The sequence below is a fragment of the Bos javanicus genome, chromosome 4, assembly GCF_032452875.1.
Source record: "Bos javanicus breed banteng chromosome 4, ARS-OSU_banteng_1.0, whole genome shotgun sequence".
In the NCBI taxonomy this organism is placed as follows: Eukaryota; Metazoa; Chordata; class Mammalia; order Artiodactyla; family Bovidae; genus Bos; species Bos javanicus.
Genome location: NC_083871.1, coordinates 19578591 through 19597538, shown reverse-complemented (window position 1 = coordinate 19597538; position 18948 = coordinate 19578591). Strand labels below are relative to the sequence as shown.

The 18948-nt window shown below is 38.7% G+C and overlaps 1 protein-coding gene and 1 long non-coding RNA gene across 2 annotated transcripts; one reads left to right on the top strand and one right to left on the bottom strand.

Moving 5' to 3' along the window:
* Nucleotides 1-2048: 2048 nt before the first annotated feature.
* LOC133245879 (uncharacterized) lies at nt 2049-4154 on the bottom strand. Its single transcript, XR_009735795.1, has 2 exons — nt 3465-4154; nt 2049-3342 (listed from the first exon to the last, which is right to left on the bottom strand). It is a non-coding gene; the product is annotated as an uncharacterized LOC133245879 (long non-coding RNA).
* A 107-nt stretch (nt 4155-4261) lies between these two features.
* Nucleotides 4262-11624, top strand: NDUFA4 (NDUFA4 mitochondrial complex associated). Its single transcript, XM_061413570.1, has 4 exons — nt 4262-4410; nt 5802-5890; nt 6510-6570; nt 11407-11624. Exons 1-4 carry the CDS (start codon nt 4369-4371, stop codon nt 11461-11463), a joined length of 249 nt encoding a protein of 82 aa, XP_061269554.1. The 5' UTR covers nt 4262-4368; the 3' UTR covers nt 11464-11624.
* The last annotated feature ends 7324 nt before the right edge of the window (nt 11625-18948 follow it).

The following is an 18948-nucleotide window of genomic DNA, read 5'->3' as shown; positions in this document are numbered from 1 at the left end:
GCACCGAAGAATTGATGCTTTTGAACTGTGGTGTTGGAGAAGACTCTTGAAAGTCTCTTGGACTGCAAGGAGATCCAACCAGTCCATCCTGAAGGAGATCAGTTCTGGGTGTTCATTGGAAGGACTGATGCTAAAGCTGAAACTCCAATACCTTGGCCACCTCATGCAAAGAGTTGACTCACTGGAAAAGATCCTGATGCTGGGAGGGATTGGGGGCAGGAGGAGAAGGGGATGACAGAGGATGAGACGGCTGGATGGCATCACTGACTCAATAGACATGAGTTTGGGTGAACTCCGGGAGTTGGTGATGGACAGGGAGGCCTGGCGCGCTGCTGCGATTCATATGGTCACAAAGAGTCAGACATGACTGAGCGAATCAACTGAACTGAACTGAAGAGACTAAGCACAGCACAACCGTGCTTTGTTAATGACTTCAAAGGCATCACTTGACTACCTATATTATTGTTACTTCTAGAAACTAAATCATTGAAAAGAGTCACCCGATTTTGCTTATTAGCAATGGCATTCCTGTATGCCTACTTACTTATTACCAATTGTTATCATTAAAAATAAAATATTGCAAGAAGAGATCTTCCCCTTCTAATTTCTTTACTGAAAGCCTACCTACACTTACTAATCTTGGGCTTCTGTGTTCACATCTAAGTATCTTCCATGATTTTTGTGCCGATCTTTTCTTTTAACGTAATCATACTCCTTACCATAATTTATAAAGTAAATGTCAGAGACACCTTTATAACCTCTCTGATCTCATTTTTTTATGGGCCAGCCATACTGGCCTCCCTTGAGCATTTTATTATTTTTTTAAACCTCAAAACTGTTTTTTATTGACAATTGGAATGTTTTTCCCCCAATCTTCAGCAGGTTACCTTCTTTTCATTTAGGTTTCAGCTCAAATATTACCTCCTCAGAGGAATCTTCCACATTCATTTTTACTAAAATAAACTTCTTTCCTCCACGCCTCCATGTCCTCCTCTACTCATTATTCTTTTTGTATGTTTGTCTTATTAGTCTCTAAAATGGGCTTCCCTGGTGGCTTACATGGTAAAGAATCCACCTGCAATGCAGGAAACTCAGGAGATGAGGGTTCGATCCTTGGGTCAGGAAGATCCTCCCTGGAGAGGGGAACAGCTACCCACTCTGGTATTCTTGCCTGGGAAATCTCATGCATAGAGGAGCCTGGCGTGCTACAGTCCATAGGGTAACAAAGGGTCAGACACAACTGAGTTACTAACAGGAAGTCTCTAAAATTATCTTAATTGTTTATTTATGGTTTTGAAACCATTCACCTCAGATTAGGCTTTGAACCCATGTGCAAGAATTAAACCCGGCCAAGACCCACAGCTTCCAACTGAGATCACACACCTGTTTTTAGGACCTAATGAAGCTCAGTCAGTTCAGTTGCTCAGTCATGTCCGACCGACTCTTTGCAACCCCATGGACTGCAGCATGCCAGGCCTCCCTGTCCATCACCAACTCCTAGAGTTTAGTCAAACTTATGCCCATTGAGTCAGTGATGCCATCCAACCATCTCATCCTCTGTCGTCCCCTTCTCCTCCCGCCTTCAATCTTTCCCAGCATCAGGGTCTTTTCAAATGAGTCAGCTCTTTGCATCAGGTGGCCAAAGTACTGGAGTTTCAGCTTCAACATCAGTCCTTCCAAGGAATACCCAGGACTGATCTCCTTTAGGATGGACTGGTTGGATCTCTTTGCAGTCCAAGGGACTCTGAAGAGTCTTCTCCAACACCACAGTTCAAAAGCATCAATTCTTCTGTGCTCAGCTTTCTTTATAGTCCAACTCTCACATCTATATATGACTGCTGGAAAAACCATAGCCTTGACTAGACAGACCTTTGTTGGCAAAGTAAAATCTCTGCTTTTTAATATGCTGTCTAGGTTGGTCATAACTTTTCTTCCATGGAGTCAGTGTCTTTTAATTTCATGGCTGCAGTCATTATCTGGAGTGACTCAGATGAAGCTCAGGTTCTTGATATTTCATCACAGAAAGAATTCAATGAGTGACAAAGTGATAAGTAAGAGGCGGATTTATTTAGAGAGAAACACACTCCATAGACAGAGCGTGGGCCATCTCAGAAGGCAAGAGCAGTCGCAAAATGTGATGTGGTTAGCTTCTACAGGCTGAGTAATTTCATGGGCTTGAATAGGAGGATTACTTCAACTATTTTAGGGAAAGGGTGGAGAATTCCAGGAATTGGGCTGCTGCTCATTTTTTGATCTTTTATTGTCAGCCTTTGAACCATCTTGGTGCCGGTGGATGTGTCTTTCAGCTTGCTGATGTGTTACAACCAGCATATACTGAGGCTCAAATTCTAGTGGAAGTCCACTAGTCTGCCATCTTGGACCTATTTGATTCTAATCAATTTATGTCATGTCTTCAGGCTATACCATTCTTTTAAAGGTTGTGCCCTGCCCCTCTTCCCTCCTGTTTGTCTTCCCAACCAGTCTGTAAACGCCATTAGTGAGGCACAAGTTTTTCTTTCAGCTGCCATAGTTAAAACAGTGCCAGATTCAGAGTAGGTACTTAATAAAGATTTACTGAATGAATGAAAAAGATACCAGTCTTCATAAGCTTCATGTCATTTTAATAATCACCACCTCTTCTCCAGCACCACAATTTGAAAGCATCAATTCTCCAGAGCTCAGCCTTCTTTATGGTCCAATTCTCATAATCTCAATAATTGGCATCAAAATCCAGAGTTAGAATGGAACCTCTGAAACTATCCTGGATTCCCTCTTCTTCCTACTCCCATGTTTGACCAATCACAGTGTCTTGGTGCTACCTCCTAAATATCTCTGCAATCTTCTTCATCATCACATTTCCTACACTAGTAGAAGCTACCATTTTCTAACATGGACTATTGCAATGGCCCTTTAACCATTCCCCCCTTTTTCATGTTTATCTCCAGTAATTCAATTTTCATAGACAAAGCAATAACTTAAAGTCACATCTTGCTTTTGCCTAACTCCCTAACGCTCTCAGCATAAAACCCATGCTGTGTAAATGACCACTGGTGCAACAGATCTGATCCCCCCACCACCCGCTTCCTCTACTATTCAAGTTCCAACCAAACCAGACCTCCCTTCTTAAAAAGTCTCTTTAGTTTCTGACAGTCACAACTATTACCTCTGTCTATACATCTACCTCCATTTCGTTTGGTTAATGTCTTCTCCTTCAGGTCTCCCATTACTTTTTTGGAGGAGACCTTCTTTCCAGGTCCAATTACTGGTGTGATCATTTGATTAATGCTTTAAGCTACATATGAGGTTGGGGTTCAGAGTGTTCTTGAATGCCTGGGAAGACTTCTGGGTTAAAAAAAAGAAAAAGAGAAAACAGGTAAATGAGAATTCCAGTATTGGGATACCGGAAAAAATTATTTGTAGTGACAAGACCGATAGAAACATATTTTTAGAATGCAGTTTCAGACCCAGGCAGAGGAGAGAGTGGCAATGTCGCAAAGGTCTTTGTAGCCAGGCTCCTCTGTCCGTGGGAATCTCCAGGCAAGAATACCTGGAGTGGGTTGCCATTTCCTGCTTCAGGGAATCTTCCTGTTCCAGGGATCGAACCTGTCTTCCGCATTGGAGCCACCACGGAAGCCCTGAACACTTAAGCGACGACCAGGAACTGTTTCCAGATCATATTAACAAGACTACAGCCATCTTTAAGTCATTTACTAGTTTCTAACTTCTGCTCTTCAATGACAGTCAAGGACAGGAAGCAGCTGCAGTAGTTTTAAACCGCAGTCGCTGACCTCAGCGGCTAGAGACTCGACCTGCCCTCCAGCCGGCCGGCGCCCAGCAGCCAGAGGCGCCGCGCAGCTCCCCGAGCGGCTGTCAGGGCGGCCGGCGCGCAGCCGGCACACGCGCCCCCAGCGTCTCGGCGCGCGGACCAGGCTCGTGGACGTCTAGCTAAAGGACACGGCTCTCTGAGCTCAAGGCGCTAGCGTCCGCCTGCCCGCCCCCTCTTCAAACACGAGGCCTCCCGAGAAAGTGCCCGTGTAGTCAATCGTAGGTTCTAGTTTTGACGCAAAAAAAATTACCCATTGAAAGTATGCAAGGCATAGTAATGAGACTGTTTTGCTTTGCAGTCGAACGCTGTTGATTTAGCCAGGTTAGAGCAGACGCGAGAGGGTCTGAGCCAAACAGGCATTATCCAGGACAGCTGCATCCGGGCCCTCCTGCCGCAGGCCGCCCTCTGAGCCAGGGGTCCTTCAGGTAGGAGGTCCTGAGTGACTTTGGACGTCCGCTCCTCCCAGGTGCGGTGAGTGCTTAACCTCCGGTCTTGCGGCTTAGCTTTTCTCTCGGTTTGGACTCGAGGCCTCTGTTGCAACCATGCTCCGCCAGATCATCGGTCAGGCCAAGAGGCATCCTAGCGTGAGTTCTTAAACCCTCTTCCAGTGTTCCCTTGTCTATCCTGTGGGGGTAGGCGGCTGCGTCAGTCCCCTGGGAGCTTCCTCCTTCAGCCCCTGACGGTTTCTCGGGGCTGGACCTTGCCTCACTCTGTCCTGTTCTCCTAGTTGCCCCAGGACCTTGAGTTCTGACCTTGCACGCCTTGCATTGTGGGGGTTTGGCCTCGCACGGGGGAGGTGAGGGATACTCTCGGGGAAAAGAAAATGTTGGAACAGTGAGGTGGGCGCGCGTCCTTTTGCAGGTCGGTGGTACCAGGACGGATAGTTGGGCGCTGTGTGGGTTAGACAGCAGGAAAGGTCAGTTATACTGTTTGTTGTGCTGTTAAAAGCCTTGTTTTCACTTCATTGCACCACCAGGCCTTCAGGAAAATGTGAAGGTCTCTGAGTTTGGAATCCTCAGTTTCTCTTGACGTCTTGATATTTTATGATATTTTAGGAGTGCGGAGTTTAATTGCGTTGAGAAATATATATAGAAATATAAAAGAAATATTTCACGTATTTTCCCCTTGCACGTCAACGTCCGGTGGTCCTAAAACTCAATTACGCAATCTTTTAATTTGTATTTTTAAATCTGATTGCCTAACTGCATTAAGTGTGCTAGCAGTTCGTTTCCAGAAATTATGTGCAATAGCGGTATTTATAGTAGGTGTGCTTCTATATGCTCATTCAGACTTTATTTAACAGAATTTTTGTTTTTCATAACGTCTGTATAGAAGCAAGCTTAAATAATTTGCCAAGAGCTTGTGTTTCAAGCATGCGAGAAGCTGGAATTTAATGAGAGTGATGTGTGACTATTAGGTTAAAAAGATGATATAGTTTCTTAGAAAATTTAAAATTGCAGTATAACGTTTTCCACGTTAAACCAGAATTATCTTCACATCCTTTAGAAATTCCTTTTTTTTTTTTAACTGTTGAACATAGTTAAAAGTAATCTTCCTTAAAAATGAAGTCTTTTTTTTCAAACTTCAAGACCAGATAAAAAAGGTGGTTTGAAGAGAAGGTTAATCTAGAGTTAGAACGCAGATTAGTGGTTGCCTGGGGCTGAAGATGGGGGTGTGAGTGGCAGCAGTGGCCCTGAGAGAGATTCTTGGGGTGATGGGGATGTTCTAAAACTGTATTGTGGGACGGTTGCACAACTTTATACATTTCCTGGAAATCGTTGGTTGTTGAAGTTAATGAATTTTACGGCATGTAAATCCCAATAAAGCTGTTAGAATTTTTTTTTAAAATAAAAAGATGGTTAGAGATTTGGGAATCAGTGAAGAAACTACTGTAGTCTTTTTTTGTTTACTTTTATCAGTATGTAAGTATTTGAAGATGACTGTTAATTCTCATATATTTTGTTTTGGCTTCCAGTTGATCCCCCTCTTCATATTTATTGGAGCAGGAGGGACTGGAGCAGCACTGTATGTCACGCGCCTGGCATTGTTCAATCCCGATGTCAGGTAAGTGTTTAAAAATGTTTAGAACTTTGATGGTTTACCAAACTGATTTAGGAGCCTCAATCTTTCTAGAGAGGCAGCGTCAAGTAGTAGAAAGAAGCTGAAATTGGCTGTCATAGATTCAGATCCCAGTTCAGATCCCAGTTCTACTGTTGTTTTTTTTTTCTGGTTCATGAAATTATTTCTAGATTTCTCTGACTTGCATTTTCTCGTTGGTTGAATAGAACTGCCAGTACCCGTTTTGTAATGTTGTGAGGATTGAGATAATAGTAACTTTATAAAACACTTACTCAGGGTTGCTAGTATGTTTGAGTGTTTTTTGGGGGCTGTTTTTCTACAGTAGGGAATGCTTTTTTTTTAAATCAAGTTTTCTGTGACAGGGTTAGGAACAGGGATAACTGCCCCAAGGGGCTCTCTGTGTTGTACCTTTTTCTAACTTGTTCCATGGGTTTGCTTATTAGGGGTCTTTTCTCTATTTCAACTCTATAATGAAAATAACACTACTTCATCTGATAGGAAATGGAATTTGATCTATTCAAAATGATAGCTTCTTGAATATAAAACTATTTTAAATAGTATTTTGTAACTTTAATAATTATAACGTTTTATATATTTCTTCTAGTTGGGACAGAAAGAATAACCCAGAACCCTGGAACAAACTAGGTCCTAATGATCAGTACAAGGTAAGCTAAAAATTGTTTCAGAATTGCTGGAAAGTGTATTTTAATAAATTTTGTCATGGACTAGGTCTTTTTTTGAAATAGGAGATGCAAGTAAAACTCTATTATAAATGAACTTTGAGAAATTCCTAGATTGTTCTGTGAAATTAAAATGGTATGTTTTTCTAATAAATAGCTTTTTAAGAACTTTATTCACAAGCTTTAGAGTCTGTGTAGGAAATGAAGATAATGTCTCAATTCTGCTAATTTGACTAAGGAAAGAAAGAGATAGTATGGTTAACATTTTCTCCAGTCTTGTTTAGTGTAGTGCAGTGATTCTCAGACCTCGGCATACATTGGCATCTCTGGAGAGGTTGTTAAAAACAGATTCTTCAACTCCACCCCCAGCGGTTCTGATTCACTTGATCTGTTGTGGAAACTGAACATTTGCATTTCTGATAAAGTTTCAGATGATATTGATGGTCTTGGTCCATGGGCCACACTTTGAGTAACGAATCTAGTGGCTGGTTTGGTTGGTGGTTTTTTCTTTTTGGTATGGTTGACATATTTCAGGTGAGAATTAGTAGGAAGATGTGAAAATCAGTTGAAACTTATATTTTACCATAAACTTTCTGGGTACACCTTTTTGACATCTTTCTGCAAAACTAGTTTGTGAAACTACTCCAAAGAATGATTTCATGGACTGAGGCTATTTGCCTCTATTTATGTAATTGATACATAATTGACGTGTAATATTGTGTAAGTTGGAGGTGTACAGCTTGTTGGTTGGGTGCATTTGTGTATTACACTATGATTACTACAGTAGTGTTAGCTAACACCTTTATCATGTCACATAATTATCACATTTTTGTGTTGAGAATAATTAAGAGCTAGTCTCTTAGCAACTCTGAAATTTGTGATACTGTTGATGTTCATCACCATATTGTGCATTAAGCCTCCAGAACTTGTTGAGGTACTAGTCGCAAGTTTCTGCCTTTAATAAAATCTTCCCAATTTCCCCATCTTCCATCCCCTGGTAGTCACCAGTCGACTTTCTCTTTTTACAAATTCAGACTCTTTAGATTCTATTTAAGTGATGATCATACAGTATATTTGTCTTTCTCTGTCTCAGTTACCTCACTTAGCATGATGCCCATAAGGTCTATCCTTGTTGAAAATCTAAGACCATTTATTCCTCAGATGCTATGCTTCCATGTAAAATTTTTGCATATACAAAGAAAAAATCCTTGCAGTGTCATAAAGAATGTAAATTTTTGCATATACAAAGAAAAAACCCATGGCATGTCAAAGTTTTATTAGGATATGATTCACGTACTAAGTCACTTCAGTTGAGTCCAACTCTTTGTGACCCTATGGACTGTCAGAGAGTCAAAGGGTGAGACAGAGGATGAGATGGTTGGATGGCATCACCAGTTCAATGGACATGAGTTTGTGCAAGCTCCAGGAGTTGATGATGGACAGGGAAGCCTGGCGTACTGCAGTTCATGGGGTCTCAAAGAGTTGGACACGACTGAGTGACTTAACTGATGGACTGTAGCCCACAAGTCTATTCTGTCCATGGGGTTCTCCAGGCAAGAATACTGGAGTGAGTTGCCATGTCCTCCTCCAGGGATCTTCTCAATCCAGGGATCAAACCCTCATCTCTTATGTCTCCTGCATTGGCAGGTGGGTTCTTTACCACTAGGGCCACCTGGGAAGCCCTTTATATACCATACAGTTTACCCACTTAAAGTATATAACTTGCTGTGAATTTTCCACTATGCCAGGCTCTTTCATCAAAAACTAGCAGTTTCTTTGAGCACTGTTAGGGAGAAGTATCCAGAGCAAGGAGTGTTTAGGACCTTTTGGCAGATATAGCTCCTTATTACAGAAATATGCTGTCATTACTGATGACAGCAGCTTTTAAAATAATTACCACCTTTTGCAGACTCCAAGCCTTATGTTCAACCTTCTGATTATAATTGGGCTTCCAAATTTTCAACAGATTTCTCTACAAGAAACAAAAATGTACTGGTGAACCTGAAGTGAGCCATCTTAATTTGTGTCACATTTTGCCTCAAAAAATGACACACAAGCATCCTGTTTTTTTCTCTTCTGTAAATTTAAGTCCATTCTGGAGAAAATGATTCCACATCCAATAAACTTTGAAAAAGGAAATAGCAGCAACCAAAAAACCCCAGGCCTTGGTCCCCTCACCCCAAGAGCATATTGGAATCTCTGGTATGTAGTTCAGAAAACTCCCCAGGTGATTATGATAATGAAACTGATTACCAGTGTTTTAAAATACAATGTTCATGGGGTCACAAAGAATCAGACACGACTTAGTGACTGAACAGCAGCAACAAGAATATGGTAACACATGCCAGGATAAGGCCATGTGAGCTGGAAATGGAACGTTGCCTCAGCAGAAATCTAATGTGTATGGCATAGATTGGGCTGTAAATAGCTAACATACTGGTATTAGCCTGGAAAAAGGAATCATATAATGGCAAAATATCTGAAGTGTCACCTGCTATAACTTGGAAAGCAGACCTTGTGCCTAAAGAGTTCATTATAAAAGATTTTGGAAAACAGGATGTTAGTAGACTATTGCTGGCTCTACTTGCCAAGAGATGAGTTTAGAAGGATTGGGACATTTGCAAGCAGAAATAGAAGGGAGCCAAGTCCAAAAACTTGGGAGCTTGGCATGGATGATGTCTACTACTGCTCTTAAACCCAAACGCTGAGGTAGGCTAGGTTATTCTTTCTCTGTCATTCACTTCCTCTCACCTAAGAGAATTTTTTTCTGGCCCTTTTAACACCAGGTTTGGTTATGTGACTTGCTCTGGCAAATCAAAGAAAGTGGTATCTGCCACTTCTAATCAAGCGTGCGGTTCGTCCATTGTTCTTTTCCATTTCCCTCCTGAGACCAAATTGACAGTTAGGGCTTCTCATTCAGCCCAGATTAAAATGAAAAGAACAGAGCAGTGAGCTTAGAAAGGCAGATAATGTGAATGAAAAATAAACCTTTCTTGAAAGCCGCTATGATTTGGTGGTTATTTTTTGCTATTTCACATTCTAGCAAAAGCTAACTAATACAAGAGAGTAGGCTGAGATAGCATTTAAGCATTGAAGGTCTAGCAGCATTTCTCAACTGGATAAAATACCCTGAAGCCAAGATCAGAATATGCTGTGCCTTCCCAGCTGTTGTTTCAGAAACTGCCGAGGTAGCTACCATTAAGTTGAGAAAAGGATTGGGGACATGGAAGCTGAAAAATAAAGCAGATTTGAAAATTACTTTGACAGAGAACTCTGATACTGGTACATGGAGCTGAATAAAGCAAACATATCAGAAGTCTGCTTAGTTTTGAGAAAATTAGCAAAAATACTGTGAACTTTCCACTCTGCTTGGGTGTAGGAGCTTGATCCTGCTTCTCACAACTTGATAACTTGATCCCAGTGGCTTCTTTTCTAAAGAATGAGTAAGGTTGTGATAATTAAGATAAATGATTCTGCCGATAGTGCCTGGGATCTTTTAAAACAGCCCATAAATATTTCTTAAAATACAACCTGCAGTTCCTTTTATAAATACTCTGTTTAACATTTTGTTAGTGTGTTACAGATGAACAGTTGGTTTCTTTCAAGTCTCTGTCTTATTTCAGTTACTTCATAGGAGAATACTGTCAGAAGAAAAAATACTACTTTATGACTGATTCATACCTTAATGTTTATAAAGTGTATAAACGTCTACATATGTATCTCAAGGATAAGCTTCACAACCTGGAAATTTTTTTAAAAGTCAAATTAAGAATTTTTCAATTAGAGATCAAGAAGTTAGGGTATGTTTCAAGAAATAAAAGGGTTTGAAGAAACAATGGACACAGATCTATGAGCTTCTTGTTTAAAAACTGAAGAAAATGATGATGAATTCTGCACTTCGGATACTTTTGGAGTTAAATAATACAGTTTTCAAGTAATTATAGCATAGCCTCTTCAGTATTCTTTGGCATAAGATTATAGCCTTGTCTGGGCTTATTACGAATCCTGTTTCCTTAGTAGGATTGTTAGAGCAGTTACAAGTATAAATCATTTTTTTTTTAATTATTGGGAGTTAGAGGCAGTTTTTAAAGAAATGATAGTAAAATATATTTCAAATTAAGTTGAATATAGGCACATTTTTGAAAATTTAAAAATTTCCAAAATACATTTAAATATATTTAAAAGCTTTTGTGCCAAAGGTGGTAAAGTATAAATTTGATTTTGATGTATTCTGGGTTAGGAAATTAAGGAAACCCCTAAGTGAAAGAGAGGGAAAAATGGAAAGAAAAGCCATCAAAGCAGGCCAGTTGGTATCTAAAAACTAACAGAAACAAACATGCAACAAAGCATGACTTTATATTATTAGCTGATCTTTATTGCTTTAAACCTTTCCCATCTAAATTATAGCACTTTGCTGACCAAATAAGGATAATAATTGATACTCATTCTGTTGGAGATTCACTCCTGTACCTAATGGAAATGAAAGGAAAAATGTAACAATTGGAAGTATATGTCAGAAGAATTCATAATTATTCACCTTGAAAAGAAGAATTTTTTATAAGTTCCAACAGATCATACTGACTCTGCTTTTCTTAGGAAGACTGAATATTTTTACCGAAGACTGAATATTTTTACCTTACGAAAACCATTATTAAGGACTGGAATTTTAACGTCTTTGTTTGAATGACTTTTATATTGTTAAATATTTTTAATAATTCATGTCTATAATTGTTACTATATAAAGCTGAATAAAAATGATCTTAAACTTCTATATCATCTTTGTGTATATGATTATCTAAAATATCTTTTTTCTTTTCCAAGTTCTACTCTGTGAATGTAGATTACAGCAAACTGAAGAAAGAAGGTCCAGACTTCTAAATGAAATATTTCACTGTAAAGCTGATTTGAATGAAGGTCTTCCAGAAGCCATCCGCACAATTTTCCACTTAACCAGGAAATATTTCCCCTCTAAATGCACGAAATCACGTTGGTGTATTGTGGTGGGGTTTACACTGATGAATAAATAGTCTGAAACTTGATATGTGTCATTATTTAATGCTGAAACTCTACTCTGAACTTCATAACTTAGAAGATGGGAAATAAACTATTGGAATTTAAGGAATTTCTTGAGTTTCTGTGTATTCATGTAACTTGAAAATAAGACTTTAAGCAGCTCTAATAAGACACTTTCATTTTGTGTACAGGCCGTTGTTAGTGCTGGGGCATATTTAAGAACTGGAATTATAAATAAAAGGTAGATTTGGAAGATTATTCAAGCCTCTTTGGGATTGGTGAGATGAAAACCTCTGAATTTCTGTTACTGGCTGATATTGAAGTATGTGCTGTTGTTAATACTGGTTTTTACTGTGTCATTCATTCTCTCTACTGAAAATTTTATAGGTTGTCAGTTGCCATGGTCTGGCTGGGGATTGTAGTTGGATCTGACTCCATCACTACTCACCGAGTGAGTGGCCAAGAAGAGCTCTTGAGAACTTCTGAGTTTTGGCAGGTTTTCAAAGGCTAGGAAGTATGGTAGCAATTTTGATCCAATGAGCAGAACATTTCAGTGGTGGCTAATCAAGAATTAGCCATGTCATATATCAGTTTTCCACATGGTGTGTGTAGATCATGACATTGTAGGAGCTTCAGGAATTTAGTGAGACAATTTTAGATTTTAATATATAGGTCTATGTTATACATAGTTTGTGTTTACAAAGTAATGGTACATTTTACTTGTCAGGAACTGAATTAAATGTTCATGTGAATTATCTCAAATACTTAACAAATATTTTTTTAAATAGTAAGGAAACCAAGACCAATTAAATCAAGATTAAATTATTCAAGTTCATTCCATTAGTCAAATGTGAATCAGTTACCCCTTGGTGTCTGGGAGATTTGTTTCGGGAACACTGTTCCTCCCGTTTCCCGCAGATACCAAAATTCACAGACGCTCAGGTTCCTTATATAAAATGGCGCAGTGCAGTCGACCCTCTGTATCCATGAAAGCAGAACACATGAATGCATTTGAATGCATCTTTTTGTGTTTGAACCCAGGTAGTCTTGAATGTAGAATTGACCACTTCAAGCTCCTTGTCTTTCAATAATGTTTATCCTCAGAGTTTCTCAGCCTTGCCATTGTTGACCTTCTGAGTCAGCTGTCAGATTGTTGTAGTAGGGTGGGTTTTTATTTTATATTAGCGTGGTTAGTAGTGTGCTTGTCCTCTGCCATATATGCCAGTGACATTCTCTCTCCACGTTGTAAAACTAAAAATGCTTGCAGACATTGCCAAATGTTACTTGGTGCACAAAATTGCCCCATTCCCACCCGTGTCAGGAACCACTCTGGATGCTTTGGTACAAATCACCTCAAGGTTTAAAATTATGAAAAGATACAGGGATTTAGTCAAAATTCCTAAATAATTGAAAGACAAAGATTTTATGAAGTATTTCCAAATAAATGCCTTACATTTTTTAGTACTAGAAAATTGTCTTTTAAGACTCTTTAATCAGTATTTAATCAGTATTTCTGGACTTGCCCTCACAAAAATGTAAAATTTGGCACGAGACATGTCTTGAAGAAACTACATCCAATTACTGCTGTTACAGACACTGAAGTGGCAATGGAAGTTGACTGTTGCTGCATCAGATACGAATGCTGCCAGGAAAAATAACATGCCATTTTTTTTACCCTTGAATGAATTTGTTTAGAATTATACTTTTACTGTACTGCTTATTTAAATATACAGCAGATTACTTTGTCATTTCCTCATCTTAATGAGGTCACCAGGCAAAACTGTGTTTCAGGATAGGTGTTGCCTTGGGTAGCATATTTGTATATTTGAAAAATTGCCATTTTCACAATTGACATGCTTCCCAGGAGGTACTTGAATCAACCGTTAATATACACTGGGAGGACTGATGCTTAAGCTGAAGCTCCAATACTTTGGCCATCTGATGTGAAGAGCTGACTCACTGGGAAAGACCCTGATGCTGGGAAAGATTGAAGGCAGGAGAAGGGGATGACAGAGGACGAGATGGTTGTATGGCATCACGGTGGATATGAGTTGGAGCAAGCTCTGGGAGATGGTGAAGGACAGGGAAGCCTGGTGTGCTGCAGTCCATGGGGTCAGAGTCACACAACTTTGCAACTGAACAACAGGGTATGTGAAACAAGAAGCAAGCAAAAATTATACTGAATTTTGCTTTTTTCAAATCTATTAACCCACCCTGATCAGGTTTTACCTTTAGCACTTAACTAAAAATGCTTCAGTTTTGGGCATCACTGACTTCCACGTTTCTAAATTTAAAAGTCGATTATCATTGCTCACTTTGACCTAATAGAGTTTACCCAACTCCTTGAAATATTCCTTCACTGTCTAGAACGACATGCTGTGCTTGTTTTTCTGTACGACTTTGGCTTTTCTACTCAGTCTGTTGGTGATACACTTTCGTTTCCATGAGCTTTTAATATTGGAGTGCACCAAAGAAAAAAAAACACTGGACTTTTTCACTATCTGAACTCTTCATCCAGTTTCATGTTTTCAAGTACCATCCTTTGGCTGTTAAAAGTAATTTTTCAGACCAGGTCTCTTTTCATGTGTGTTTGTGTATGTGTATCTCTATTCACTTGACCTCTCCATGTGGATTCTTAGAGGCATCTTTAAGATGTCCGATATGAACTTGTAAACATCTCAATTTCTGCCTCCATAGTCCTCAGTCCCACTGTTTTCAATATTGTCAGTTTATAGGAATGCCATCCTTAGTAGTTCAGTCCAAGATCCTCAGAGTCTTCATTAACTCTTCAACACTCAGTATCTACTATATTTGAGTATGTTTACTATACCTTCAAAATAATACCCAGAATCTCACTATTTTCAGCACATAATTTCCCCACTGTCACCTTGGCCTTAAGCCATCATCTAACATGAAGTAATAAATAACCTCTCAACTGGGTCTCCCTGTCTACAATCTGTTCTTAACAACAGCAGCCAAAGTGATCTTTAATATATTCCTTTGTTCAATATTCACCAACATTTTCCTGTTTTACTCAGTAAAAGCTAGATTGTTTTGTTGCTAAGTCGTGTCTGACTTTTGCGACCACATGGACTGTAGCCTGCCAGGCTCCTCTGTCTATGGGATTTCCCAGGCAAGAATACTAGAATGGGTTGCCATTTCTTTCTCCAGGGACTCTTCCCAACCCAGGGATCAAACCCGAGTCTCCTGAATTGCAGGTAGATTCTTTACCACAGTAAAACTTTATGACTACTTTTTAAATACCTTCCTCTACTAAAATGTAAGCTCTATGAGTACAAGAATATTTGGCCATTTTGTTTGTTGAAATATCCTCAGCACCTGGAATGGTACCTGGCATATAGTTGGTGTTCAAGAAATATTTGGTAAGTGAATGAATAGAGGACCAATTCATCAGGTGTCTAGACTGGCTAACCTTAAGTTGCTACAAGTGATTTTTGACAGAGGCAGAGAACCAGAATTAGAAATATTGAACACCTTCAGTGAAAGGGCTCTGAGCTATACGTCATCAACCCCAGTGGATACGTTTTTAATAGGTCTTTTAAAATTTCCAACTAAAGCATCATCTTTATACTGAAAAACATCTATCCTGACATTTCAAGCTTATTTTCTTATTTCACAACATTTTAATTAGGATGAATCTGAATGAAGGAAAAGTTAGGTACAAGCACAAATAAAACTAGATGAGTCCTCCTTTCATTAAAAAAAAAAAATTCCCCAAAGTCCATATACCATATTCACCATTTCCAAAAGATATCCATTTTCTTTTCTTCCCATTTTTCTCCTTTCCAGTTATAAAAGCAATGCATGCTCAGCATAACTAAAATAATTCACAGAAAGCATTTTTTATATATCCAAGGCTTTCCTTCAATGGTATCAGAGAATATGTTGGAATGCTACTCTGTTACCACTTTCTCAAAAATGCTCAAATAGGGCACGCAGGAACTTTGTTATCTGAACAAATAGCAGTTACTGTAGAGCAAAACAGAACCTCTAAATTTGAAATTTAAACTTCAAGTAAAAATATACATAGAAATTATATATATATTTATTACACATAAGTGTTTCTCATTGTAGCAGCTTGTCCCTTTCCTCTAGGGTGATTGATAGAATTCATCTTTGGAGGAAATCTCCACTTTTCTTGAGTAGGTAGAAGGTAAAAAAGACAAGAGAAAGGGTTACAAGAAGGCATCTCATATCAATATGAAACTGATAACACCAGTGGATAACATCATTGAGCCAGGGACAATATATATTACTTCATTTACTAATTATAACATTGTAAGGCTATGGTTTTTCCTGTGGTCATGTATGTATGTGAGAGTTGGACTGTGAAGAAGGCTGAGTGCCGAAGAATTGATGCTTTTAAACTGTGGTGTTGGAGAAGACTCTTGAGGGTCCCTTGGACTGCAAGGAGATCCAACCAGTCCATTCTGAAGAGATCAGCCCTGGGATTTCTTTGGAAGGAATGATGCTAAAGCTGAAACTCCAGTACTTTGGGCACCTCATGTGAAGAGTTGGCTCATTGGAAAAGACTGATGCTGGGAGGGATTGGGGGCAGGAGGAGAAGGGGGCGACAGAGGGTGAGATGGCTGGATGGCATCACTGACTAGATGGATGTGAGTCTGAGTGAACTCCGGGAGTTGGTGATGGACAGGAAGGCTTGGCGTGCTGTGATTCATGGGGTCGCAAAGAGTCGGACACGACTGAGTGACTGAACTGAACTGAAGGCTGACTTACTACTCAACCCCCTCCCCCACCAACTTTTTTAGACAAGTGAAGAGAACAAGACAGAAAAATATGCCCAGGGCTGTATTTAACTAGGGAGTGGTATAGAGTCAAGCTTTGAATCCAGATAGTGTGACTTCACGTTCATTTCCCTGAACCTGCTAGACATGTCTCATAGGGTTGTCTTTAGAATTAAATAAGATAATATATGTAAGAGGCTTAATATATCTCCTGGCAAAATAAGTATTACTTAAATATTATATAATTTGTATTATAAGGCCTAGAGTTCATTTCTTTCTCTCCTTCCATCAGAAATTTAATGGGAAACTTAAAAGCCATATTATAAAAAGCTTAAAGGAAAGAAAAGAACTGTTCAGTAAAAGCTTATCCAACTACCGACAATCTGATCCAGTAATTTTTTATTGTAAATATCACTGATTTCAAGGTGACTCCCCTTTTATACCAGAGCTATAAGTCTAAGAAGTGTGATTTATGTTTCTCCCTAGGTTTGCTCAAGCAATGCTTGCCCACATAGCATGCCATAATAATGTTCCACCCTCTCTGATTTGCATTATGACTCCGTGAATTAAAATCTTGTTATGTAGGTCATTTCTCCAGTTGAAAATGATACTGAGTTAATCCATGCCTGATATTGAAAGAATTTTTTGATGCTGTTTGAATGATAAATAGCACTGGAAAAATTTATCTCAGGTCTTTTTTCCTGCTGTTGTTTTTTTAATCTTAAAAGGCAGCAGCTTGTATATTCTATACAAAGCTTTTCTGTTTGTTTCTAACCAAAGATTTTCTAGGAAAAGAGTTAATACTATATAATATTTTCAGACTCCATAATGATCCATCCTAAATAAAGATACTCTACAAACTTAATTTGTTTTAGACTGGTCAAAAAGTAATTTATCCTTTCTTGTTATATAGTATATTTCAATATCTTAAATTACAAAGCAACTTTGTTAGGAGAATCTTGGCAAATTGCTAAATTGTTAAATCCTATTGTTTTCATAAGGAGTTTGCCTCATGTTCCCTCTTGAAGCAGTGGTGTGCAGGTAAACGTTTAACAACCAGCTCTCCAGAGGGGAAAATCCTGATTTGTAGCGTTTGCAGATTTCTGTGGTTGGCAGATGAATGCCTTCCCCTAAATTAATTCCTGGAACCTAAGAATAAATGTGTTTATATGGCAAAGGAGAAGTGAAATTGTACATGAAATTACTGTTGGTAATCAGCTGACTTTAAAATAGGGACATTATCCTGGATTATTCAGAGCCCAGTGTAATTGAAGAATCCTTAAAAGTGAAAGAGGGAGTCTGAAGGGGAAAGTCAGAGGGAGACGTGACTATAAAAGAATGATAAAATAAATGCAATGTTGCTGGCTTCAAAGATGGAGAAAGGAGATCATGAGCCAAGAAATGTGGGAAGCTTCAAAGAAGCTGGAAAACCTATGGAAATGAATTCTCTTAGTGCTTCCAAAAAGGAATTCAGTCCAGTGAATTCTAATTAATATAACTGTGAGATAGCAATTTGTGTTTTAAGCCATTAAATTCATGATAATTTGTTATAGGAGCAATGGGAAAACTAATACATCTACTGTGGCAGAGTTTAAGGTACCATCTTGTATTTTCAATCGAAGGTTGGAAAAATGCGAGAAGAATTAGCTCTTGAGAGCTGATGTTGAACTCATTCTAACACGGCACTGAGTGGACTCAAATAGGAAAAGATTTGTTCATTTTCTCCTTATATTTCCTAGTAGAATAAAAAACTCAATAAAAAGTGACTAATTGAAAACCTCTTACTATTATTAAGCTGTTTGGTAGTATTTTCTTTTTTGTTTTGTTTTTCCTTAGAGTCTAAGGCAACTGGAAGGAAGGAAATGGACATCTAGGGAGGGGAAAGAGAATGGGAGGAGGTGATCACGTTGAACAACTCTTGAGGGTGACGACAGTACAAATGATGTCCCGTTTAGCTGAACAGAATCAAGTCCCCAACATGCTTTCAGATTTTTATACATAGTGCTTTTTAAAAAATTGTTCACTAGAAACTAAAAAATCAGTATTATATACAGAAAAGAGAACAGGGTTTGAATAACATAGAACTTTAGTCCCTATCCAGCCAAAAAAAACAAAAATAAACTCAAGAGATGAAAAACACCATAATGGAAACGAAGAGGGCCTTTGATGGGCCAAATGTAAACTGGACAGAACTGAGGGAAAAAAATCTGAGCTAGAGGATATATCAATAGGATCCTTGGAAACTGGAAAGCAAAGAGAACAAAGACTAACAAACAAAAGAATATGCAAGTTGTGTGGAACAACTTCACACATAAGTGTAACGGAAATAGAAGGAGAAATAGGAAATAGAAGGAGCAGAAGAAATACTTGAATAATAATGACTGAGGATTTGCCAAAATTAATGTCATAAGCTAGCTCACAGATCCATGAGGACACTGAGCAGGTAAATGCCAAAAAAAACTATCCCTAGGCATATTAATTTTAAACTACTGAAAGTCAAGGATAAAAAAAAAAAAATCCTAAAAGAAGCCAGAGGAAAAACAATTACTTGTAGAGGAACAGAGGTGAGAATTACATTTAGCTT